General features: G+C 48.4%; 1 protein-coding gene across 1 annotated transcript in view; it reads right to left on the bottom strand.

The window, feature by feature from the left end:
* LOC144507808 (sterile alpha motif domain-containing protein 1-like) overlaps positions 1-24,354 on the bottom strand; it is an 84,049-nt gene that overhangs the window by 43,932 nt on the left and 15,763 nt on the right. Inside the window, exons 2-4 of the mRNA XM_078235122.1 lie at positions 21,288-21,744; positions 7,432-7,517; positions 6,751-6,811 (exon numbers count right to left, since the gene is read on the bottom strand). Coding sequence (XP_078091248.1) covers positions 6,751-6,811; positions 7,432-7,517; positions 21,288-21,744 — 604 coding nt within the window. The remainder of the gene's footprint in view (positions 1-6,750; positions 6,812-7,431; positions 7,518-21,287; positions 21,745-24,354) is intronic.

The following is a 24,354-nucleotide window of genomic DNA, read 5'->3' on the forward strand; positions in this document are numbered from 1 at the left end:
AATGGATTGAAAGATTAAGACTGATGTAGATAGAGATCCCATATGGTCAGGAGGGAGAATGATTTGTCTAGGATTAGGGAGCACAGTGAATCCATTCAGGAATCAAATTGGGATTTGACATAGTATAGGCAAAAATTGGGAACTCTCTGCAAGCGGCAGTTGATGTTTGATCAATTGTAAATTTGAATTCTGAGATGGGCGGCATGGTGGCACAATGGTGAGCACTGCTGCCTCACAGCGCCAGGGACCTGGGTTCGATTCCCGGCTTGGGTCACTGTCTGTGCAGAGTCTGCACATTCTCTGCGTGGGTTTCCGCCGGGTGCTCCAGTTTCCTCCCACAGTCTGAAAGACGTGCTGGTTAAGTGGATTGGCTGTGCTACATTCTCCCTCAGTGTACCCGAATAGGCACCGGAATGTGGCGACTAGGGGATTTTCACAGTAACTTCATTGCAGTGTTAATGTAAGCCTTACTCGTGACTAATAAATAAACTTTTACTGTTATCCCAGTGTATTAAAGGGTATGGAGCAAAGACTGATAGAGTCAGGTCACAGATCAGCCATGAATTGAATAGCTTCTAGAAAAAGTGAGAGGGCATGGGATCCAAGGGGCTGCTGCCCTGTGGATCCAGAACTGGCTTGCCCAAAGGAGGCAGAGAGTGTGTATAGATGGGTCTTTTCCTAAATGGAGGTCGGTCACCAGTGGTGTGCCCCAGGGATCTGTTCTGGGACCCTTGCTGTTTGTCATTTTCATAAATGACCTGGATGAGGAAGCGGAGGGATGGGTTGGTAAGTTTGCCGACGACACAAAGGTTGGTGGGGTTGTGGATAGTCTGGAGGGATGTCAGAAGTTACAGAGGGACATAGATAGGATGCAAGACTGGGCGGACAAGTGGCAGATGGACTTCAACCCAGATAAATGCGTCGTGGTCCATTTTGGTAGGTCAAATGGGATGAAGGAGTACAATATAAAGGGAAAGACTCTTAGTACGGTAGAGGATCAGAAGGACCTTGGGGTCCGGGTCCATAGGACTCTGAAATCGGCCCTGCAGGTGGAGGAGGTGGTTAAGAAGGCGTATGGTGTGCTGGCCTTTATCAATCGAGGGATTGAGTTTAGGAGTCCGGGGATAATGATGCAGCTATATAAGACCCTCGTCAGACCCCACTTGGAGTACTGTGCTCAGTTCTGGTCGCCTCACTATAGGAAGGATGTGGAAAAGATTGAAAGGGTGCAGAGGAGATTTACAAGGATGTTGCCTGGATTGAGTGGCATGCCTTATGAGGATAGGCTGAGGGAGCTCGGTCTTTTCTTCTTGGAGAGACGAAGGATGAGAGGAGACCTAATAGAGGTATATAAGATGTTGAGAGGCATAGATCGGGTGGACTCTCAGAGGCTTTATCCCAGGGTGGGAATGGCTGCTACGAGAGGACACAGGTTTAAGGTGCTGGGGGGGTAGGTACAGGGGAAATGTTAGGGGTAAGTTTTTCCACACAGAGGGTGGTGGGCGAGTGGAACGGCTGCCGTCAGGGGTGGTGGAGGCAAACTCAATAGGGTCTTTTAAGAGACTCCTGGATGAGTACATGGAGCTTAATAGGATGGAGGGTTATAGGTAGGTCTAGAAGGTAGGGATGTGTTCGGCACAACTTGTGGGGCCGAAGGGCCTGTTTGTGCTGTAGGTTTTCTATGTTTCTAACCATCGAATGGCAGCTCAAGGGCAGAGCATTAGGGTTCGGCTCAAGGGGCTAAATAGTTCCTGTTCTTCAGATGTTGTGGCTTTAGTGAACCGTGCGTGGCTCAGTTGGTCGCTCTCGTGCTTCTAAATCACAAGGTTCCGGTTTCGGGTTCCACTCCAGGGCATGAACGCTAGGCTGGCACTCCAGTGCAGCACCGAGGGAATGCGGCACTGTCGGGAGTGCCCACCCATTAAACCAAAGCCCCTTCTGCCTGATCCCACGATTCCCAGCTTGAGTCACTGTCTGTGTGGAGTCTGCACGTTCTCCCCGTGTCTGCGTGGGTTTCCTCCCACACTCCAAACATGTGTTGGTTAGATGGATTGGCCATGCCAAATTCTCCCTCAGTGTACCCGAACAAGCGCAGGAGTGTGGCGACTAGGGGATTTTCACAGTAACTTCATTGCAGTGTTAATGTAAGCCTTACTTGTGACACTGATAAATAAACTTTTTTTTTACTTTGTCCCTCGATCGGAGGATAATGTAGAATTCGCCTCGGCTGGTGGCTACTTGTTGGGTCAAATCATCCTGTTTGAGCAGATAGCTCAGTGCCCATGGGCAGTGTTTACACATGTTGTGGGTCTGGTGGGAAGGCAACTAAGATATGTGAGATTATGAGATGGGGATTCACCTTCAAACCCAGTGCAAGATATGGTTTGGCGACAACTTTCCACTCAGTTCCATTATTGCAGCAGAAAATAATCCTGCACCAGCACCTGGAGGTTCCCGTCCATACCAAGCACCATCCTGAATTGGAAATGTATCGGCCATTCCTTCAATGTCACTGGGTCAAACTCCTGGAAGTCCCCCCCCCCCCCCCCCCCCCCCCCCTAGCAGCACTGTAGATGTACCTACACCACGTGGACAGCGGCTATTCAAGGTGGCGACTCATCATCATCTTCTCAAGGGCAATTAAGGGCAGGTGAGACCAGTGATATCCATGTCCCAAGATCGACTGAAAGAAGTGCACTCAGGCTCAAGGGGTTGAATGGCCTTCCCCCTGGACAATTCTCAGGCTCTATTCCTCCCAACAGTGATGCAAAATAGTCATGGTTAGTAACAGATTGAAAAGCTAAGTCAGAAGGTTGAAGAATCCCGTCCTATAGAGTACAGCCAATGGCAACAGAGAGAAACCAATATTTGGACTAGTTACGGAGATGACGTGAATCTTGCAAGACATTGTCAGCAGTATCCTTAAGGGGACTCATGTTCTTCCCCCAGTTTTTTGACCTGCCTCTAAGTGCAAAGAAGATGGAAGCCTAGCTTGGGAGTTGGTGACGTATTGGTAATGTCACTGGACTAGCAGTCATGGCTAATGCTCTGGGGGGGGCTGTGGGTTCAAATCCCACTGCGGCAGCTGGTGGAATTTAAATTCCATTAATAAATCTGGAATTGTAAAGCTAGTCTCAGGAATGTTGAAACTACCCGATTGTCCTTAAAAGCCCATCTAGGAAAGGAAGGAAGTCTGCCGACCTTACCCAGCCTGACCTACATGACCCTCGTAAGTGTGGTTGACTCTCAACTGTCCTCTGAAATGGCCTGGCAAGCCACGCAGTTCAAGGGGCGCTGGCTGACCGTGCCAGCGATCCTATGAAAGAAGAAAGCAAATAAACATAGATAGTCTTGTTCAATTAGCAACTGAACAAGTTGCCATGGTTACATGTTGCCTCAGCAACTGAGGCTTGCCTATTGTGATCCAATTGAATACTTTAGCGAGCATGATGATGGTGTGAAAATCAACTCTTCCAAAATGGTAGCAAAACCTGCTGGGAACCTAGACCTTGAGGAAGGTGGTTTCAGGAGATATTAGTTGGTTAAAGCCAGAGGCTGTCACATATATACCCCATGAAAGAATAATAAAAAACTTGGTGTTGCGAAAGGGAACTTATGATTTTAAAAATTCTTTCCTGGGGTGTGGAACAGCATTTATTGCCCATCCCTAATTGCCCTTGAGAAGGTTGTGGTGAGCCGCCTACATGGACCCGCTGCCGTCCCTTGGGTGTAGGTACACTCACAGCGCTGTTAGGGAGGGAGTTCCAGGATTTTGACCCAGCAACAGTGAAGGAACAGCCGATATATTTCCAAGTCAGGATGGCGCATGGTTTGGAGAGAAACTTGCAGGCGTTTCCATTTATCTGTTGTCCTTTGAGGTGGTAGAGTCGCAGGTTATTAAGGTGTTATCGAAGGAGGCTTGAGGAGATCATAAGATATAAGAGTAGAATTAGGCCATTCAGTCCATCGAGTCTGCTCCGCCGTTCAGTCATGCCTGCTAAGTTTCTCAACCCCATTCTCCCGCCCTTTCCCCGTAACCTTTGGTCCCCTTACCAATTAAGAACCTATCCATCTCTGTCTTAAGTACACTCAATGATCTGGCCTCTACAGCCTTCTATGGCAATGAATTCCACACATTCACCATCCTCTGGCTGAAGAAATTCCTCCTCATCTCGGTTCTAAAGGCTGTGCCCTTGGATCCTAGTCTCTCCTTCGAATGGAAACATCTTCCCCATGTCCACTTTATCCAGGCCTTTCAGTATTCTGTAAGTTTCAATGAGGATCCCCCCCCTCATCCTTCTAAACTCCATCGAGTACAGACCCAGAGTCCTCAGACGCTCCTCACACGTCAAGCTTTTCATTCCTAGGATCAGAATTCCCACCCTCCGACTTGTTCTTTATGTGACTAGTTCAGCTTCTGGTCAATGTTAACTCCTAGGATGTTGATGGTGGGACAGATTCCATTGAACATCCAGGGTGTGACAACCTCCATTATCTGCATGGGGAATCACTAATTGACCACCCTGTTGGGCTTGTTGAACAAAGAAAATTACAGCACAGGAACAGGCCCTGTGGCCCAACTTGCACTGACCATGCTGCCCAACTGAACTAAAGCCCCCTACCCTTCCGGGAACCATATCCCTCTATTCCCATCCTATTCATGTATTTGTCCAGATGCCCCGTAAAACTCACTGTCGTATCTGCTTCCACTACTTCCCCTGGCAGTGAGTTCCAGGCACCCATCACCCTCTATGTAAAAAAGACTTGCCTCGTACATCTCCTTTAAACCTTGCCCCTCGCACCTTAAACCTGTGCCCCCAGTAATTGACTCTTCCACCCTGGAAAAAAGCTTCTGACTATCCACTCTGTCCATGCCCCTCAATCTTGTAGACTTCTATCAGGTCGCCCCTCAACCTCTGTTGTTCCAGTGAGAACAAACCAAGTTTCTCCAATCTCTCCTCATAGCTAATGCCCTCCATACCAGGCAGCATCCTGGTAAATCTTTTCTGTACCCTCTCCAAAACCTCCACATCCTTCTGGTAGTGTGGCGACCAGAATTGAACACTATATTCCAAGTGCGGCCCAACTAAGGTTCTATAAAGCTGTAACATGACTTACCAATTTTTAAACTCAGTACCCCGGCCGATGAAGGCAAGCATGCCGTATGCCTTCTTGACTACCTTCTCCACCTGCATTGCCACTTTCAGTGACCTGTGTACCTGTACACCCAGACCCCTCTGCCTATCAATACTCTTAAGGGTTCTGCCATTTACTGTATATTTCCTATCTGTATTAGACCTTCCAAAATGCATTACCTCACATTTGTCCGGATTAAACTCCATCTGCCATGTCTCCGCCTAAGCCTCCAACCAATCTATATCCTGCTTGTCCTGATGGTCCTCATCGCTATTCGCAAATCCACCAACCTTTGTGTCATCTGCAAACTTACTAATCAATCCAGTTACATTTTCCTCCAAATCATTTATATATATATATTAACAGAAAAGATCGCTGCACTGATCCCTGAGGAACACCACTTGTCACAGCCCTCCATTCAGAAACGCACTCTTCCACTGGCTACCCTCTGTATTCTATGACCGAGCCAATTCTGTATCCACCTTGCCAGCTCACCTCTGATCCCATGCGACTTCACCTTCTGCACCAGTCTGCCATGAAGGACCTTGTCAAAGGTCTCACTGAAGTCCATGTAGACAACATCCACTGCCCTACCCTCATCAATCATCTTCGTCACTTCCTCAAAAAACGCGATCAAGTCGGTGAGACATGACCTCCCCTTCACATAATACGAGCTTGAATACGAGCTCCCTGGGGATTGGTGATTAGCCCACCAGGTGGAGCTTGTATACCGAGCCCTGTATACAGCAAGACCCTGAGAGGGTCCATTAACCTTTTAATTCCAGCTGGGACCTGTTGTGTTCACCACAGACTTGTGATTATTGATTATTTTCATTTTGGGCAATAAAAGCACGGTTCCTTCACAGCCGACTCCTGGAATTATTGTAGAGGGGAGATGGTTCGACTCTCTCTTGTTGTAGACGGTTATTGCCTGACATTGTGTAGGGCGTATGTTACTTATCGCGATATCAGCTCAAGCTAAATGTTGTCCTGGTCTTGCTGCATATGGACATGGTCTGCTTCAGTGTATGCATCTGGTGCTGAACACTATTTAAGTTTATTTATTAGTGTCACAAGTCGGCTTACATTAACACCGCAATGAAGTTACTGTGAAAAATCCCCTAGTTGCCACACTCTGGCACCTGTTCGGGTACACTGAGGGAGAATTTAGCACGGTCAATGCATCTAACCGGCACATCTTTTGGACTGTAGGAGGAAACCGGAGCACCCGGAGGAAACCGGAGCACCCAGAGGAAACCCACGCAGACACGGGGAGAACGTGCAGACTCCGCACAGACAGTGACCCAAGCCTGTAATCGAATCCGGGTCCCTGGCTCTGTGAGGCAGTAGTGCTAACCACTGTGTCACCGAGCCACCATTGAGGCACACTGTTGCCTCACAATGCAATGACAAGGGAACAGTAAGAGTGTGTGCGTGAGAGTGTGAGTGTGAGAGAGAGAGAAGGGGAAGTCAATCAGCCATCATGTGCCTGTTAGACGAATGGGGAATGGTAGCAGCCTCAGGTCTGGAACTTCACCTCAATCAGAGCAAAATCAAAGACCTGAGTTTTCAGGAAGGGGCAGGTAATGGACGATGGAGCGAAACACTCCCTACCTTCAGTAGCTTTGGCTTCTGGTTGCTGGCCGGTATGGAAATCAGATTCTTCATGGGGTGTCTGAAAAGGAGAAATGAGTGTGTCAAGCCATCACTCCACAAAGAGACCCGATCTCAGCTTCCCCCCTTTGGGATCTGACCCAGGGCCCCCCCTCCGTTACACACAGGGACCTCAGCCCCTAGCTCCGAGTGCAGCGACTCATTCCCAGTCCCAGTCTGCACCTGTCCTCCCTCCATCCCCATGATGGACCCAGCTGCTCTGTCTACAGGTTGGAAATTCCCCCAACAGCTGAATAAATAAGCAAGGGCACAGTTCGGAAAGACGGAAGGTGGCAGCAGAGGAACAACCGATCTTGTGCTCAGGGAAGAGGTTACCGGCACACACACCCAATGTCCCTCCCTTCCCATCTCATTCTGGCGCACCCAACTTATGTGCCGCCCCGTCTCTCACCCACCTGAACCCTTTCCGTATACTGTGCCCCTTCCCGTGTCTCTCCCCCACCCCCCGTCCCCACCATCCCATCCAGTACTATTCCCAAATGAGAGCCTCGTCTGGTTAACCGACCCCACTGGGGACGAGCAGAAGGAACAGACTCTCAGGAATGGGTGGGGAAGGAAGATCCCCCTCCCTGAGCTATGCTTAAAATGTAAAAAGGAGAAAAATGCTCCCCCGATACTCACATCCCCCATATCCTGGGACCCCTCACTGGGCTCACAGAGTTCGGGTTGCTGTTGGTTGTTTAGCCGCAGCTCAGGTTCTGCCTCTCCTGTGATGTGAAGGACAAAAAAAAAGAAAACGTAAAAAAATGACCAGAACGTGAGTGCAATGACTGGGTCTTGGCGAGTGAGAGTGAGCACAGTCCAGGATCCAGGAACACAGCGTTCGATCAGGAACACTGATTGATCCAGTCCTGGCTACACAGACCCACAGGGAAACTGCCTCAGACTCGGAGACATTGTTCAACTACAGAAGGAGAGGAGTCCCTCAAAACACTGCCACCTCCCGCAGTGTTACATAATCGTCCCAGCACAGAAACAGGCCATTCGGCCCATCTGGTCTATGCTACCCATGTTCCACATGAGCCTCCTCCCACCTGACTTCATCAAATCCTATCAGCATATTCTAATCTGTTCTCCTTCACATACATTTTTCATAGAATCCCTACAGTACAGAAGGAGGCCATTCGGCCCATCGAACCGGCACTGACAACAATCCCACCCAAGCCCTATCCCCATAACCCCACGTATTTGCCCTGCTAATCGCCCTTACACTAAGGGGCAATTTAGCATGGCCAATCCACCTAACCCGCACATCTTTGGACACTAAGGGGCAATTTAGCATGGCCAATCCACCTAACCTACACATCTTTGGACCGGAGCACCCGGAAGAAACCCACGCAGACATGGGGAGAACGTGCAAACTCCACACAGGCAGTCACCTAAGGCCAGGATCGAACCCGGATCCCTGGTGCTGTGAAGCAGCAGTGCTACCACCGTGCAGCCTCAAATAAATATTCTTTCCCAGAATGTGAGCGTCGTTGGCTAGGCCAGTATTTGTTGCCTTTCCCTAATTGCCCTCGGGAAGATGGGAGTGAGCTGCCTTCATGAACCGCTGCAGTCCATGTGGTTTAGGTACACCCACAGTGCTGTTGGGGAGGCAATTCTGTGATTTATTTTCCCACACTAGTTACTAGTGCTGTACCGCAAGGATCTGTTTTGGGGCCTCTGCTGTTTGTCATTTTTATTAATGACCTGGATGAGGGTGTAGAAGGATGCATTAGTAAATTTGCGGATGACACTAAAGTTGGTGGAGTTGTAGACAGTGCGGAGGGAAGTGGCAGGTTACAGAGGGACATAGATAAGCTGCAGAGCTGGGCTGAGAGGTGGCAAATGGAGTTTAATGCGGAAAAGTGTGAGGTGATTCACTTTGGAAGGAGTAACAGGAATAGAGAGTACTGGGCTAATGGTAAGATACTTGGTAGTGTGGATGAACAGAGGGATCTGGGTGTCCACGTGCATAGATCCCTGAAGGTTGGCACCCAGGTTGATAGGGTTGTTAAGAAGGCATACGGTGTGTTAGCTTTTATTGGTAGAGGGATTGAGTTTCGGAGCCAGGAGGTCATGCTGCAACTGTACAAAACTCTGGTGCGGCCGCATTTGGAGTATTGCGTACAGTTCTGGTCGCCATATTATAGGAAAGATGTGGAAGTGTTGGAAAGGGTGTAGGGGAGATTTACCAGGATGTTGCCTGGTATGGTGGGAAAATCGTATGAGGAAAAGCTGAGGGGCTTGAGGTTGTTTTCGTTAGAGAGAAGAAGGTTAAGAGGTGACTTAATAGAGGCATACAAGATGATCAGAGGATTAGATAGGGTGGATAGTGAGAGCCTTTTTCCTCGGATGGTGTTGGCTAGCATGAGGGGACATAGCTTTAAATTGAGGGGTGAGAGATATAGGACAGATGTTAGAGGTAGGTTCTTTACTCAGAGAGTAGTAAGGGCGTGGAATGCCCTGCCTGCAGCAGTGGTGGACTCGTCAACGTTGAGAGCATTCAAATGGTCATTGGATAAACATATGGATGATATTGGAATAGTGTAGATTAGAGGGGCTTTAGATTGGTACCACTGGTCGGCGCAACATTGAGGGCCGAAGGGCCTGTACTGCGCTGTAATGTTCTATGTTCACACAGCGAGTGGTTGGGGTCTGGAATTCACTGCCTGGACGTGGTGGAGGCAGGTTCGATCGAGGCAGGTTCGATCGAGGCATTCATGAGGACATTAGCTGATTATTTGAATAGAAACAGTGTGCATGGGTTACGGGGAAAATGCAGGGGAATGGTACAAAGTCATGATGCTCGTTTGGAGAGCCGGCACAGACATGATGGGCCGAATGGCCTCCTCCTGCGCCGTAACAATTCTGTGATTCTGACCCAGCGACACTGAAGGAGTGGCGATGCAAATCCAAGTCAGGACAGCGAGTGGCTTGTAGGGGATCTTGCAGTTTGTACTGTTCCCATGCATCATCTCACTTCATCAGTGTGAAAGGTCAGAAGGATCCTGGGGTCCGAGTTCATAGGACGCTCAAAGCAGCTGTGCAGGTTGAGGCTGTGGTTAAGAAGGCGTATGGTGTACTGGCCTTCATCAATCGAGGAATTGAGTTTAGGAGTCGTGAGATAATGTTGCAGCTATATAAGACCCTGGTCAGACCCAACTTGGAGTACTGTGCTCAGTTCTGGTCGCCTCATTACAGGAAGGATGTGGAAGCCATAGAAAGGGTGCAGAGGAGATTTACAAGGATGTTGCCTGGGTTGGGGAGCATGCCTTATGAGGATAGGTTGAGTGAGCTCGGCCTTTTCTCCTTGGAGAGACGGAGAATGAGGGGTGACCTGATAGATAAGATGTTGAGAGGTATTGATCAAGTGGACAGTCAGAGGCTTTTTCCTAGGGCTGAAATGGTTGCCACAAGAGGACACAGGTTTAAGATGCTGGGGAGTAGGTACAGAGGAGATGTCAGGGGTAAGTTTTTCACTCAGAGGATGGTGGGTGCGTGGAATGGGCTGCCAGCAACGGTGGTGGAGGCAGATTCGATAGGGTCTTTTAAGAGACTTTTAGATAAGTACATGGAACTTAGTAAGGTAGAGGGTTATAGGTAAGCCTAGTAATCGCTAAGGTAGGGACATGTTCGGCACAACTTTGTGGGCTGAAGGGCCTGTGTTGTGCTGTAGTTTTTCTATGTTTCTATCTGCTGCACTGGTCCTTCTAGATGGAAGAGTTTGTGGGGGGTTTGGAAGGTGCTGTCAAAGGAGCGTTGGTGAGTTGCTGCAGTGCATCTTGTAGATGGTACGCACTGCTGCCACTGTGCGTCAGTGGTGGAGGGAGTGAATGTTGAAATTGGTGGATGATGTGGGCTGCAGTCCTCTTAACTTGTTTTCCCTTAACGGCACAGATAGTGGAATAGTGTAGATTAGAGGGGCTTTAGATTGGTACCACTGGTCGGCGCAACATCGAGGGCCGAAGGGCCTGTACTGCGCTGTAATGTTCTATGTTCTAGTCACCTCAATCATTCCTTCTGTAACAAGTTCCCCGTTCTTACCACTGTCTGAGTAAAGATGTTTCTCCTGAATTCCCAATTAGATTTATTGGTGACTATTATATTTAGGACCTGTAGTTTTGATCTCCCCACAAGTTGAAGCATCTTCCCTACCGAATTCTTCAGAATTTTGAAGAAATTCCAGAGGAAAGAGCCCCATTCAGTTCAATCCTCCGATACTTGTAGCCTCTCAGTTCTTGTATTTTCCTTGTCAAACTTATTCTCACCTTCTCCAGTATTCACGGAATCCCTACAGTGCCGAAGGAGGCCATTCGGCCCATCAAGTCTGCATCAACAACAATCCCACCAAGGCCCTCTCCCCGTAACCCCACGTCTTTACCCTGGCATGTGGGAGGCTTTCAAGTGTAAGTTGATAGGGATTCAGGACTGGCACATTCCTGTAAGGATAGCTATGGCAAGTTTTGGGAACCTTGGATAACGAGAGATATTGTGAGCCTAGTCAAAGAGAAAAAAGGAAGCATTTGTCAAAGCTAGGAGGCTGGAACACATGAAGCAAGTGTGGAATACAAGTAGAAAGAAACTTAAGCAAGGAGTAAGGAGGGCTAAAAGGGGTCATGAAAAAGCATTGGCCAGCAGGATTAAGGAAAATCCCAAGGCTTTTTATATATATGTAAAGAGCAAGAGGGTAGCCAGGGAGAGGGTTGGCCCACTCAAGGACAAGGGAGGGAATCTATGCCAGAGGAAATGGGCGAGGGATTAATTGAGTACTTTGCGTCAGTATTCACCAAAGAGAAGGACTTGGTGGATGATGAGTCTGGGAAAGGATGTGTAGATAGTTTGAGTCATGTTGAGATCAAAAAGGGGGAGGTATTGGGTTCTTGAGAAACATTAAGGTAGACAAGTCCCCAGGGCCTGATGGGATATACCCCAAAATACTGAGAGAGGCAAGGGAGGAAATTGCTGTGGCCTTGAGAGAAATCTTTATATCCTCACTGGCTGCAGGGGAGGTCATGATGTGGAGATGCCGGCGTTGGACTGGGCTAAACACAGTAAGAAGTTTAACAACACCAGGTTAAAGTCCAACAGGTTTATTTGGTAGCAAAAGCCACACTTTTGCTACCAAATAAACCTGTTGGACTTTAACCTGGTGTTGTTAAACTTCTTACAGGGGAGGTCCCAGAGGATTGGAGAATAGCCAATGTTGTTCCTTTGTTTAAGAAGGGTAGCAAGAATAATCCAGGTAATTACAGGCCGGTGAGCCTTACATCAGTGGTAGGGAAATTATTGGAGAGGATTCTTCGAGACAGGCTTTATTCCCACTTGGAAACAAGTGGACGTATTAGCGAGAGGCAACATGGTTTTGTGAAGGGGAGGTCGTGTCTCATTAACTTGATCAAGTTTTTCGAGCAAGTGACGAAGATGATTGATGAGGGTAGGGCAGTGGATGTTGTTTAAATGGACTTCAGTAAGGCCTTTGAGAAGGTCTCTCATGGCAGACTGGTGCAGAAGGTGAAGTTGCATGGGATCAGAGGTGAGCTGGCAAGGTGGATACAGAACTGGCTCGATCATAGAAGACAAAGGGTAGCAGTGGAAGGGTGTATTTCTGAATGGAGGGCTGTGACAAGTGCCGTTCCTCAGGGATCAGTGCTGGGACCTTTGCTGTTTGTAATATATTTAAATGATTTGGAGGAAAATATAACTGGTTTGATTAGTAAGTTTGCGGACGACACAAAGGTTGGTGGATTTGCGGATAGCGATGAGGACCATCAGAGGATACAGCAGGATATAGATCGGGTGGAGGTTTGGGCGAGAGATGGCAGATGGAGTTTAATCCGGACAAATGTGAGGTAATGCATTTTGAAAGGTCTAATACAGATAGGAAATATACAGTAAATGGCAGAATGGGGGCACGGTAGCACAGTGGTTAGCACTGCTGCTTCACAGCTCCAGGGACCTGGGTTCGATTCCCGGCTTGGGTCACTGTCTGTGTGGAGTTTGCACATTCTCCTCGTGTCTGTGTGGGTTTCCTCCGGGTGCTCCAGTTTCCTCCCACAGTCCAAAGATGTGCGGGTTAGGTTGATTGGCCATGCTAAAATTGCCCCTTAGTGTCCTGGGATGCGTAGGTTAGAGGGATTAGCGGGTAAAATATGTAGGGATATGGGAGTAGGGCCTGGGTGGGATTGTGGTCGGTGCAGACTCGATAGGCCGAATGGCCTCTTTCTGTACTGTAGGGTTTCTATGATTTCTATAACCCTTAAGAGTATTGATAGGCAGAGGGATCTGGGTGTACAGGTACACAGGTCACTGGAAAAGGTAGTCAAGAAGGCATATGACATGCTTGCCTGCATCGACCGGGGCATAGAGTTTAAAAATTGGCAAGTTATGTTGCAGCTTTATAGAACCCTAGTTTGGCCGCACTTGGAATATAGTGTTCAATTCTGGTCGCCACACTACCAGAAGGATGTGGAGGCTTTGGAGAGGGTACAGAAAAGATTTACCAGGATGTTGCCTGGTATGGAGGGCATCAGCTTTGAGGAGAGGTTGGAGAAACTGGGTTTGTTCTCACTGGAACGACGGAGGTTGAGGGGAGACCTGATAGAAGTCTACAAGATTATGAGGGGCATGGACAGAGTGGATAGTCAGAAGCTTTTTCCCAGGGTGGAAGAGTCATTTGCTAGGGGGCACAGGTTTAAGGTGCGAGGGTCAAGGTTTAAAGGAGATGTATGAGGCAAGTTTTTTACACAGAGGGTGGTGGGTGCCTGGAACTCACTGCCGGGGGAGATAGTGGAAGCGGATGCGGTAGTGACTTTTAAGGGGCATGTTGACAAATACATGAATAGGATGCGAATAGAGTGATACGGTCCCTGGAAGGGTAGGGGGTTTTAGTTAAGTCGGGCAGCATGGTCGGTGCAGGCTTGGAGGGCCGAAGGGCCTGTCCCTGTGCTATAATTTTCTTTGTTGTTTGTTCTAATCCCCCCGACACTTAAGGGGCAATTTACCATGACCAATCCACCCAACACGCAAGTCTTTGGAGTATGGGAGGAAACCAGAGCACCCGGAGGAAACCCATGCAGACACGGGAAGAGTGTGCAAACTTCACACAGACAGTGACCAGAGGCTGGATTTGAACCCCCGGTCCTTGTGCTGTGAGGCAGCAGTGCGAACCACGGTGCTGCCCACTTTGTGTACGTACACCTTGTGTCATACAGAGACCAGACGGTGGCGCAGTGGTTAGCACTGCTGCCTCACAGCGGCAGGGACCCGGGTTCGATTCCCGGTTGGGGTCACTGTGTGTGTGGAGTTTGCACGTTCTCCCCGCGTCTGCATGAGTTTCCTCCGGGTGCTCCGGTTTCCTCCCAGTCTGAAAGACGTGCTGGTTAGGATGCATTGACCCGAACAGGCGCCAGAGTGTGGCGACTAGGGGGAATTTCACAGTAACTTCATTGCAGTGTTAATGTAAGCCTTACTCGTGACTAATAAATAAACTTTACATTTAACTGTGCGCAGCGCTCCCAAATGTAATCGTACCAAGGTTTAACTTCTCTGCTTCTGAATTCTCGTCCTCGCGCAGCCCAAAGCTTTACTTGCGTTTCTCAACCCTTGTGTCACAAGTTGTGGTTATTTGTGTACCCACAACCCACACATCTGTCTGCCTCTCACCCCATTCAGAATCTTATTTCCCAAAGAATAGTTCCCTATCCCTCCTATTAGGTTACCAGAAGAAAACAATTCCTGAGTGCAATAAATGTCTTACAATATATTGAGCAGAGATACAAACAAAGCTTGCCCCTCCTGCACGAGAGGAAATTTTATCTGACACCTCTTCATGTCACTGAGACATAGACACACCTTGAAGGCTTCCAGTAAGCGTACACAATTAAATAGTGTTTGAGTGCACAAACAGAGACGCTATACTGAACCAACATAAAGCTCTGGTTAAGACACTGTAGTGATACAGACAGGACTGTACGGAACATAAAGTTTCTTTAATAGAACTGTAAAACACACTTTCTTAAAAAGTGCCTCTGAAACAGGCTTGGAAACAAGGAACAGGAGGGATGACCCAACGTTCCAGTGCCCTGGTGTGGGACCAGAGCCCACTGCAGGAGTTTAGCAAGTAATTTAGTGCTGAGGGAGCTCTGCCCCCCCTCAGAGCGCCACAGTGAGGCAGAGGGAGGCCCAGAGGTGGCGGGCAGAGGGAGGGGTGGGGCAGAGGGAGGGCTGCACTGTCAGGTGCGGTCATTCGAATGGTGGCATAGTGCCAAGGACCCAGGTTCGATTCCAACCTTGGGAAAGCATTCTTTCTGGTTGCATTACAACTTGGTATGGCTCCTGCTCTGACCAAGACCGCAAGAAGCTACAAAGCGTCATGACCGAAGCCCAGTCCATCACTCGAACCAGCCTCCCATCCACTGACTCTGTCTACACTTCCCGCTGCCTCGGAAAAGCGGGCAGAATCAAGGACCCCACACAACCCGGACATTCTCTCTTCCACCTTCTTCCATCGGGAAAAAGATATAGAAATTTGAGGTCACGTTCCAACCGACTCAAGAACAGCTTCTTCCCTGCTGCCGTCAGACTTTTGAATGGACCCATCTACCTTGCATTAAGTTGATCTTTCTCTACACCCTAGCTCTGACTGTAACACTACATTCTGCACTCTCTCCTTTCCTTCTCTATGAACGGTATGCTTTGTCTGTATAGCGCGCAAGAAACAATACTTTTCACTGTATATTAATACATGTGACAATAATAAATCAAATCAAAAATGTTTTACAGCACAGAAAGAGGCCCTTCGGCCCATCGTGTGTGTCCTGGCCATCAAGCCCCTATCTATTCATCTATTCTAATCCCATTTTCCAGCATTTTCTCAGTAGCCTTGTATACGATGGCATTTTAAGTGCTCATCTAAATGCTTATTAAATGTTGTGAGGGTTTCCGCCTCTACCACCCTTTCAGGCAGCGAGTCCCAGAATCCCAGCACCCAGCACCCTCTGGGTGAAAAAGATTTTCCTCAAATTCCCCTTTAAATCTCCTGTGTCCTACCTAATTGTTGTCGGTGCAGACTCGATGGGCCGAATGGCCTCTTTCTGCACTGTAGGGTTTCTATGGTTAAATCCTCCCCCGCCCACCCCCACCTCCCCCCTCCCCATGATCCCTATTAAGGAGAAAAGTTCCTTCCTACTCACCCTGTCTATGTCCCTCATAATTTTCTCCATCTTGATCAGGCCCCCCCCCCGGCCTTCTCTGCTCCGAGGAAAACAACCCCATCCTAACCAGCCTCTCCTTCATCGCTGAAACACTCCAGCCCAGGCAGCATCCTGGTGAATCTCCTCCGCACCCTCTCCAGTGCAATCACATCCTTCCTACAGAGTGGTGACCAGAACTGCACACAATACTCTAGCTGTGGCCTAACCAGCGTTTTATACAGCTCCATCATAACCTCCCTGCTCTTATATCCAATGCCTCGATTAATAAAGACAAGTCTCCCTTATGCCTTCTTAACCACCTTACCTACCTGTCCTACTGCCTTCAGGGATCTTTGGACATGCACCCCAAGGTTCCTCTGGTCTTCTGTACTCCTTAGGGTCTGACCGTTCCTCGTGTATTCCCTTGCCTTGTTAGTCCTTCCAAAATGCATCACCTCACACTTTCCAGGGTTAATTCCATTTGTCACTATTCTGTCCATCTGACCAGCCCGTCTATATCATTCCGTAATCTTAGGCTTTGTTCCTCGGCATTTACCACACCACCAAATTTTGTGTCATCTGCAAACTTACTGATCATACCTCCTACATTCAACCCCAGATAATTAATGTATCCTTTTGTGTGGAGTTTGCTTGTTCTCCCCGTGTCTGCGTGGGTTTCCTCCGGGTGCTCCAGTTTCCTCCCACAGTCTGAAAGATGTGCGGGTTAGGTGGATTGGCCGTGCCAAAAGCAGTGGGGATAGGGAGGGCCTGGGTGGGATGCTCCTGTGGAGAGCTGGTGCAGATCCGATGGGCTGCATGGCCTCTTTCTATGGCTTCTATGAATGAAACAATAGTCTAAAGCTCTGTCTGGTTGTTTGAGTGAACGTAAAAGATCCCATGACACTGTTGGAAGAGCAAGGTCGTTCTCCTGTCGACCTGATTTGCATTTAAACAGCATCTTTTATAACCTCGGGCTGCCCAGGGAGTGCTGACACTGCAGCATTCCCTCAGAACCACCCTTCTGACACTACAGCACTCCCTCAGTACTGACCCTCTGACAGTGCAGCACTCCCTCAGCACTGACCCTCTGACAGTGCAGCATTCCCTCAGCACTGACCCTCTGACAGTGCAGCACTCCCTCAGCACTGACCCTCTGACAGTGCGGTACTCCCTCAGCACTGACCCTCTGACAGTGCGGTACTCCCTCAGCACTGACCCTCTGACAGTGCGGCTTTCCCTCAGCACTGACCCTCTGACAGTGCGGTACTCCCTCAGCACTGACCCTCTGACAGTGTAGCACTCCCTTAGCACTGACCCTCTGACAGTGCGGCACTCCCTCAGTACTGACCCTCTGACAGTGCGGCACTCCCTCAGCACTGACCCTGACAGTGCAGCACTCGCTCAGCACTGACCCTCTGACAGTGCAGCACTCGCTCAGCACTGACCCTCTGACACTGCGGCACTCCCTCAGCACTGACCCTCTGACACTGCAGCACTCCCTCAGCACTGAGATGTTAACCTGAACTGTGTTCCAGCCTTGGAGTGGGATTTGAACCCACAGTCTCCTGATGTTTTGAGCTCAGATTGTTACCGGTGAGCTGGACTGATGAACCCTGATTAACCCATTGGCACAAACAACATCTTGTGCTCCAGCACTACCTTATCCAAATTAAACTCTGTGATGTCTCCCAGCTAGACTGTCGATAATGATAACCAGCACTTGAGTTTAAAGTTTATTTATTAGTGTCACAAGTCGGCTTACATTAACACTGCAATAAAGTTACTGTGAAATCCCCTAGTTGCCACACTCCAGCACCTGTTCGGGTACACTGAGGGAGAATTGATCATGGCCAACGCACCTAACCAGCATGTCTTTCGGACTGTGGGAGGAAACCGGAGCATCCGGAGGAAACCCACATAGACACGGGGTGAATGTGCAGACTCCATATAGACAGTGACCCAAGCCGGGAATCGAACCCGGATCTTTTTCACTGTGAGGCAGCAGTGCCAACCACTATGCCACCATGTATATTATGAAGCTTCATGAGACTTCTTTGCTAACTCTCTCCCCTAAAGACATGCCAAGGCCGCGGCCTCAGTAAAAACTTTCTAAACTGATATTGATAGATTTTTCTTGGATAAGGGTCTTAAGGATATTGGGGAGACGATGGCCTAGTGGTATTATCACCCGACTATTAATCCAGAAACTCAGCTAATGTTCTGGGGTCACGTTTTGAATCCTGCCACGGCAGAAGGTAGAATTTGAATTCAATAAAAAAATCTGGAATTAAGAACCACTCACCATGAAACCATTGTCGAAAAAACCCATCTGATTCACTAATGTCCTTTAGGGAAGGAAATCTGCCATCCTTACCCGGTCTGGCTGACATGTGACTCCAGAGCCACAGCAATGTGGTTGACTCTCAACTGCCCACAGCCAACTAGAGTCATAGAGGTTTACAGCATGGAAACAGGCCCTTCGGCCCAACTTATCCATGCCACCCTTTTTTTTTCAAACCCCTAAGCTAATTCCAATTGCCCGCATTTGGCCCATATCCCTCCATACCCATCTTACCCATGTAACTATCTAAATGCTTTTTAAAAGACAAAATTGTACCTGCCTCTACTACTACCTCTGGCAGCTTGTATCAGACACTCACCACCCTCTGTGTGAAAAAATTACCCCTCTGGACACTTTTGTATCTCTCCCCTCTCACCTTAAACCTATGCCCTCTAGTTTTAGACTCCCCTACCTTTGGGAAAAGATATTGACTATCTAGCTGATCTATGCCCCTCATTATTTTATAGACCTCTATAAGGTCACCCCTCAGCCTCCTACGCTCCAGAGAAAAAAGTCCCAGTTTATCCAACCTCTCCTTATAACTCAAACCATCAAGTTCCTGTAGCATCCTAGTAAATCTTTTCTGCAATCTTTCTAGTTTAATAATATCCTTTCGATAATAGGGTGACCAGAACTGCACACAGTATTCCAAGTGTGGCCTTACCAATGTCTTGTACAACTTCAACAAGACGTCCCAACTCCTGTATTCAATGTTCTGACCGATGAAACCAAGGATGCCGAATGCCTTCTTCAACACTCTGTCCACCCGTGACTCCACTTTCAAGGAGCTATGAACATGTACCCCTAGATCTCTTTGCTCTGTAACTCTCCCCAGTGCCCTACCATTAACTGACTAAGTCCTGCCCTGGTTCAATCTACCAAAATGAATCACCTCGCATTTGTCTAAATTAAACTCCATCTGCCATTCGTCAGCACACTGGCCCAATTGATCAAGATCCCGTTGCAATCGGAGATAACTTTCTTCACTGTCCACTATCCCACCAATCTTGGTGTCATCTGAAAACTTACTAACCATGCCTCCTATATTCTCATCCAAATCATTAATATAAATGACAAATAATAGTGGACCCAGCACTGATCCCTGAGGCACACCGCTGGTCACAGGCCTCCAGTTTGAAAAACAACCCTCTGCAACTACCCTCTGGCTTCTGTCAAGAAGCCAATTTTGTATCCATTTAGATACCTCACCCTGGATCCCGTGAGATTTAACCTTATGCAACAACCTACCATGCGGTACCTTGTCAAAGGCCTTGCTAAAGTCCATGTAGACAACATCAACTGCACTGCCCTCATCTATCTTCTTGGTTACCCCTTCAAAAAACTATCAAATTTGTGCGACATGATTTTCCACTCACAAAGCCATGCTGACTGTCCCTAATCAGTCCTTGTGTCTCTAAATGCCTGGCGATCCTGTCTCTCAAAATACCTTCCAACAATTTACCCACCAAAGATGTGAGGCTCACTGGCCTGTAGTTCCCAGGCTTTTCCCTGCAGCCCTTTTTAAACAAAGGCACGACATTTGCCACTCTCCAATCTTCAGGCACCTCACCCGTGACTGTCGATGATTCAAATATCTCGGCTAGGGGATCTGCAATTTCCTCCCTAGCCTCCCACAACGTCCTGGGATACACTTCATCAGGTCCCGGGGATTTATCTACCTTGATGCGCTTTAAGACTTCCAGCACCTCCTTCTCTGTAATATGTACACTCCTCAAGACATCATTATTTATTTCCCCAAGTTCCCTAACATCCATGCTTTTCTCAACAGTAAATACTGATGAGAAATATTCATTTAGGATCTCACCCATCGCTTGTGGACCCGCACACAGATGACCTTGTTGATCCTTAAGAGGCCCTACTCTCTCCCTTGTTACTCTTTTGCTCTTTATGTATTTGTAGAAGCTATTTGGATTCTCCTTTGCCTTATCTGCCAAAACAATCTCGTGTCCCCTTTTTGCCCTCCTGATTTCTCTCTTAACTCTACTCCTACACCCCCTATACTCTTCAAGGGATTCACTTGATCCCAGCTGCCTATGCACGTCATGTGCCTCTTTCTTCTTCTTGACCAGGGCCTCAATATCCCGAGTCATCCAGGGTCCCTACTTCTGCCAGCCTTGCCCTTCACTCTAAGAGGAATGTGTTTACTCTGAACCCTGGTTAACACACTTTTGAAAGCATGCCCCTTACCAGATGTCCTTTGCCTTCCTACAGACTACCCCAATTAACTTTAGAAAGTTCCTGTCTGATACCATCAAAATTGGCCTTGCCCCAATTTAGAATTTTAACTTTTGGGCCAGACCTACCATTCTCCATAGTTACCTTAAAACTAATAGAATTATGGTCACTGGTCCCAAAGTAATCCCTCACTAACACTTCTGTCACCTGCCCTTCCTTATTTCCCAAGAGGAGGTCAAGTTTTGCCCCCTCTCTAGTCGGGCCATCTACACACTGAATGAGAAATTCCTCCTGAATATACTCAACGAGCAATGAAAGCTGGCCAGCCAGCAATGTCCCACAAATGAATTTTTTAAAAAGTGGGTGGATGGAATTGAGATACAGATCTGGATTGATCTAAAAATCAATGGCAGAACAGACTCCAAGGGCTAAAATATCTGGTTTTTGCTCATTGCGGTTATAGCAGCTATGAATCCCATGGCAGTGGGCCTTCGTGGGGGTCCTTGCACCCACCAGATTGTTAGCATTGGTACAGAGGGTTCCACTTTGACAGACGTTATGGTTGGGAGGGGGTCCTGCAACTCATGGAGATCTCCCGAAATCAGGAGCAATTTCAGGAGATCTTTGTACATATGGGATTTGGACTGTACGTACACTATATAACTAACCTCAGTGGTCTTTGCACAGCTGTGGTACCAACATGCACACGTAAACCACTTTCCAGCAGTCTGACCATGACATTACATTCCAGCAGCTCAAGTTACCTTGATTGGTGCAGGGTTTCTGGGCGCATTCTTCACTGCATCCCTCCACCACAGGGGTCGATTCTTCAGACGAGCCAACATTGCCTGTGCTATCTGGAGGGAGTCGCTCTTCCTCGGCCTTAGCCTCAGCGTGGAGCTTCACCTCGGCACCAACGAGATCCTTGCCCTCGACAATGGGACGATGTGAAGGGCTGTGCTCCATTTTTGAAGTTGTTCCAACTGGCTCATCAGCGGGCAGTTCCTCGATGACGTCTTGAGTGGGGCGGTCCCCGGCGCTAGGCGGTTTGATGGGGCTCTCTTCATTATCAAGGTCCTCACTCACACCGTCAGCCACAGACTCCACACCATCTTGCGCCTCCCGAGAGGTTTGGCTCACAGATTCCATGTCCTCTGGTGGAACATCTTCATCACTTTGTTCATCGTCTGACGGATCTGCTTCTTTCGATCTCCTGGTCTTCTGCACAGAGAGAGAAAGACGAAGCAACAGTACTCAGACAAGGGACACCTGATTCAATGCGTTGAACATATCACGAGAACTACAGCTAGCTTTGGTTATTGATATCCTGTCCGCCTTACCTGGTTTACCAGGCTGATTTTGGAATGGCAGGTCTGTCATATGAGGAGAGACTAAGTCGGTTAGGATTGTATTCACTGGAGTTTAGGAGAATGAAGGGAATCTCATCGAAACTTATAAAATTCTAACAGGATTAGACAGGGTAGATTCAGAAAGAATGTTCCCGATGGTGGGGGGAGTCCAGAACTAGGGACAGAGTTTGAGGATAAGGCGTAAAGGTGAGGTGAGGAGAAATTTCTTCACCCAGAGGGTGGTGACTGTGTGGAATTCACTACCACAGAAAGTAGTTGAGGGCAAAACGTCTCAAGAAGAAATTAGATATCGCTCTTGGGGCTAAAGGGATCAAGGGATATGGGGGGGGGGGGGGGGGGGGGGGAGTTCAGGAGATTTGAATTTCATGATCAACCATGATCAAAATGAATGGTGGAGCAGGCTCGAAGGGCTGAATGGCCTCCTCCTGATTCTAGTTTCTATGTCTCATAGAATCATAGAATTCTATAGTGCAGAAGGAGGCCATTCGGCCGATCGAGTCTGCACCGACCACAATTCCACCCAGGCCCTAAACCCATAACCCTATGCATTTACCCTATCTAGTCTCCCTGACACCAAGGGGCAATTTAACACGGCCAATCCACCTAACCAGCGCGTCTTTCGGACTGTAGGAGGAATCCGGAGCACCCGGAGGAAACCCACGCAGACACGGGGAGAAGGTGCAGACGCCGCACAGACAGTGACCCAAGCCGGGAATCGAACCCGGGTCCCTGGCGCTGTGAGGCAGCAGCGCTAACCACTGTGCCACCGTCCCTCGAGAGATGATGGACTGTGCCCAGGGTGCCCACTTCTATGCTGAATAGTTGTGGCTGTACAGCCCCATTCAGGAGTGGCAATTCCTTCCTCAGACAGCACAGACCAATAGCTCTGGTAACTCAGCAATTCATCATTTACCCAGCTAGAGACACCACCGAAGATTAAGGAGCGACCTGATTGAAGTATTTAAGATGATTTAAAGGGTTTGAGATGGAGATTTCCTCTGGTGAGGGGAGTAAAGAACAAGGGGGAATAATGTTAACATTAGGGCGAGGCTATTCAAGGGGTGATGTCAGGAGTCACTTTGTCACACGAAAGGTTGTGAAAATCCGCAACTCTCTCCCCTAAAGATGTGCCACGGGGGTCGGGGTTTCAGGTGAAGCTCTCCAAACTGAGATTGATAAGATTTTTCTTGGATAAGGGTCTTAAGGATTATGTAACCAAGCTGGGTAGATGGAATTGAGATACAAATCAGTATTGATCTGAAACCAATGGCAGAAGAGCCTCCAGGCGCTAAACACTGTGCCACCGGCCATTATCTCTGTCTCTCTCTCTCTGCGGATGCTGCCAGACTCTTTCCAATACTTCCTGCTTCTATTTCAAAAGCAAAATACTCCCCGTGCTGGAAATCTCAAATTTAAAAAAAAACAAAACGGACCACGCAGGAAAAAACTAAGCAGGTCAGCCAGCATCTGGGGAGAGAAACAGGCCCTGGTTTTACCGGCATGCCCGCCTGCCCCGGTTCGCAGAATGGCATTCTCTGTTGACCTCGGGCGTGGTCTTACGAACCTCGGGCGAGGGTGCCCATAAAATTCCGGCCAGTGTTAGCCTTTCCGATCTATGACTTTTCATCAGCAGAGCAGATTTTCTGGATGTTGCCTCTGGCTGTGTACAAATTGCTGCATTTCAACAGCAACATTTCAAATGCACCTGATTGGCTGCAAGACAGTTTGGGATGTCCTGAAGACATGACGGGCACTATATAAATGCACCTCTTTAGTTTCTGTCTGACACCACCCACAACGTAAAGCTACCCCCCGCTCCTTGAGGGGAGAGGGGAAGCATTAAGGATAAGCACATTATTTGGGTATAGAGGGATCTGGGCCAAATGCGGGCAATTGGGACTAGCTTAGGGGTTTTAAAAAAGAAAGGGCAGCACGGACAAGTTGGGCCGAAGGGCCTGTTTCCATGCTGTAAACCTCTATGATCTCAGAGTGCGAGTTGCCCTACGCTGTATTGGTATCAATGTGCTAAACCAGCCCAGTGACAACACTGAACCTTTCCGCGTATTGCAAACTCAACAAAGCGGGCAAGTGAGATCCGACAGCGCAGAATGGGAGGAAAAGTGAAAGAACAAAGAACAGCACAGCACAGGAGCAGGCCCTTCGGCCCACCAAGCCTGCGCCGAAACATGCCGCATTTCTAAACTAAAGACCTTTCAGGTAGGATTTTCTGGTCACATTGCCCCAAGACCAAAAAATCCCGCCCAAGGTCAACAGACCTTTGCATGGTCCGTGTGGAAAATTGTGCCCTTTGTCTCTACACGGTTTGTATCCCTCTATTCCGTGTCTATTCGAGTATCTGTCAAGATACCTCTACAACATTGCTATTGTATCTGCTTCTACCACCTCCTCCAGCAGCGAATTCCAGGCACTTATCACCCTTTGTGTAAAAAAAGACTTGCTT

The sequence above is a fragment of the Mustelus asterias genome, chromosome 19, assembly GCF_964213995.1.
Source record: "Mustelus asterias chromosome 19, sMusAst1.hap1.1, whole genome shotgun sequence".
Lineage (NCBI taxonomy): Eukaryota > Metazoa > Chordata > Chondrichthyes > Carcharhiniformes > Triakidae > Mustelus > Mustelus asterias.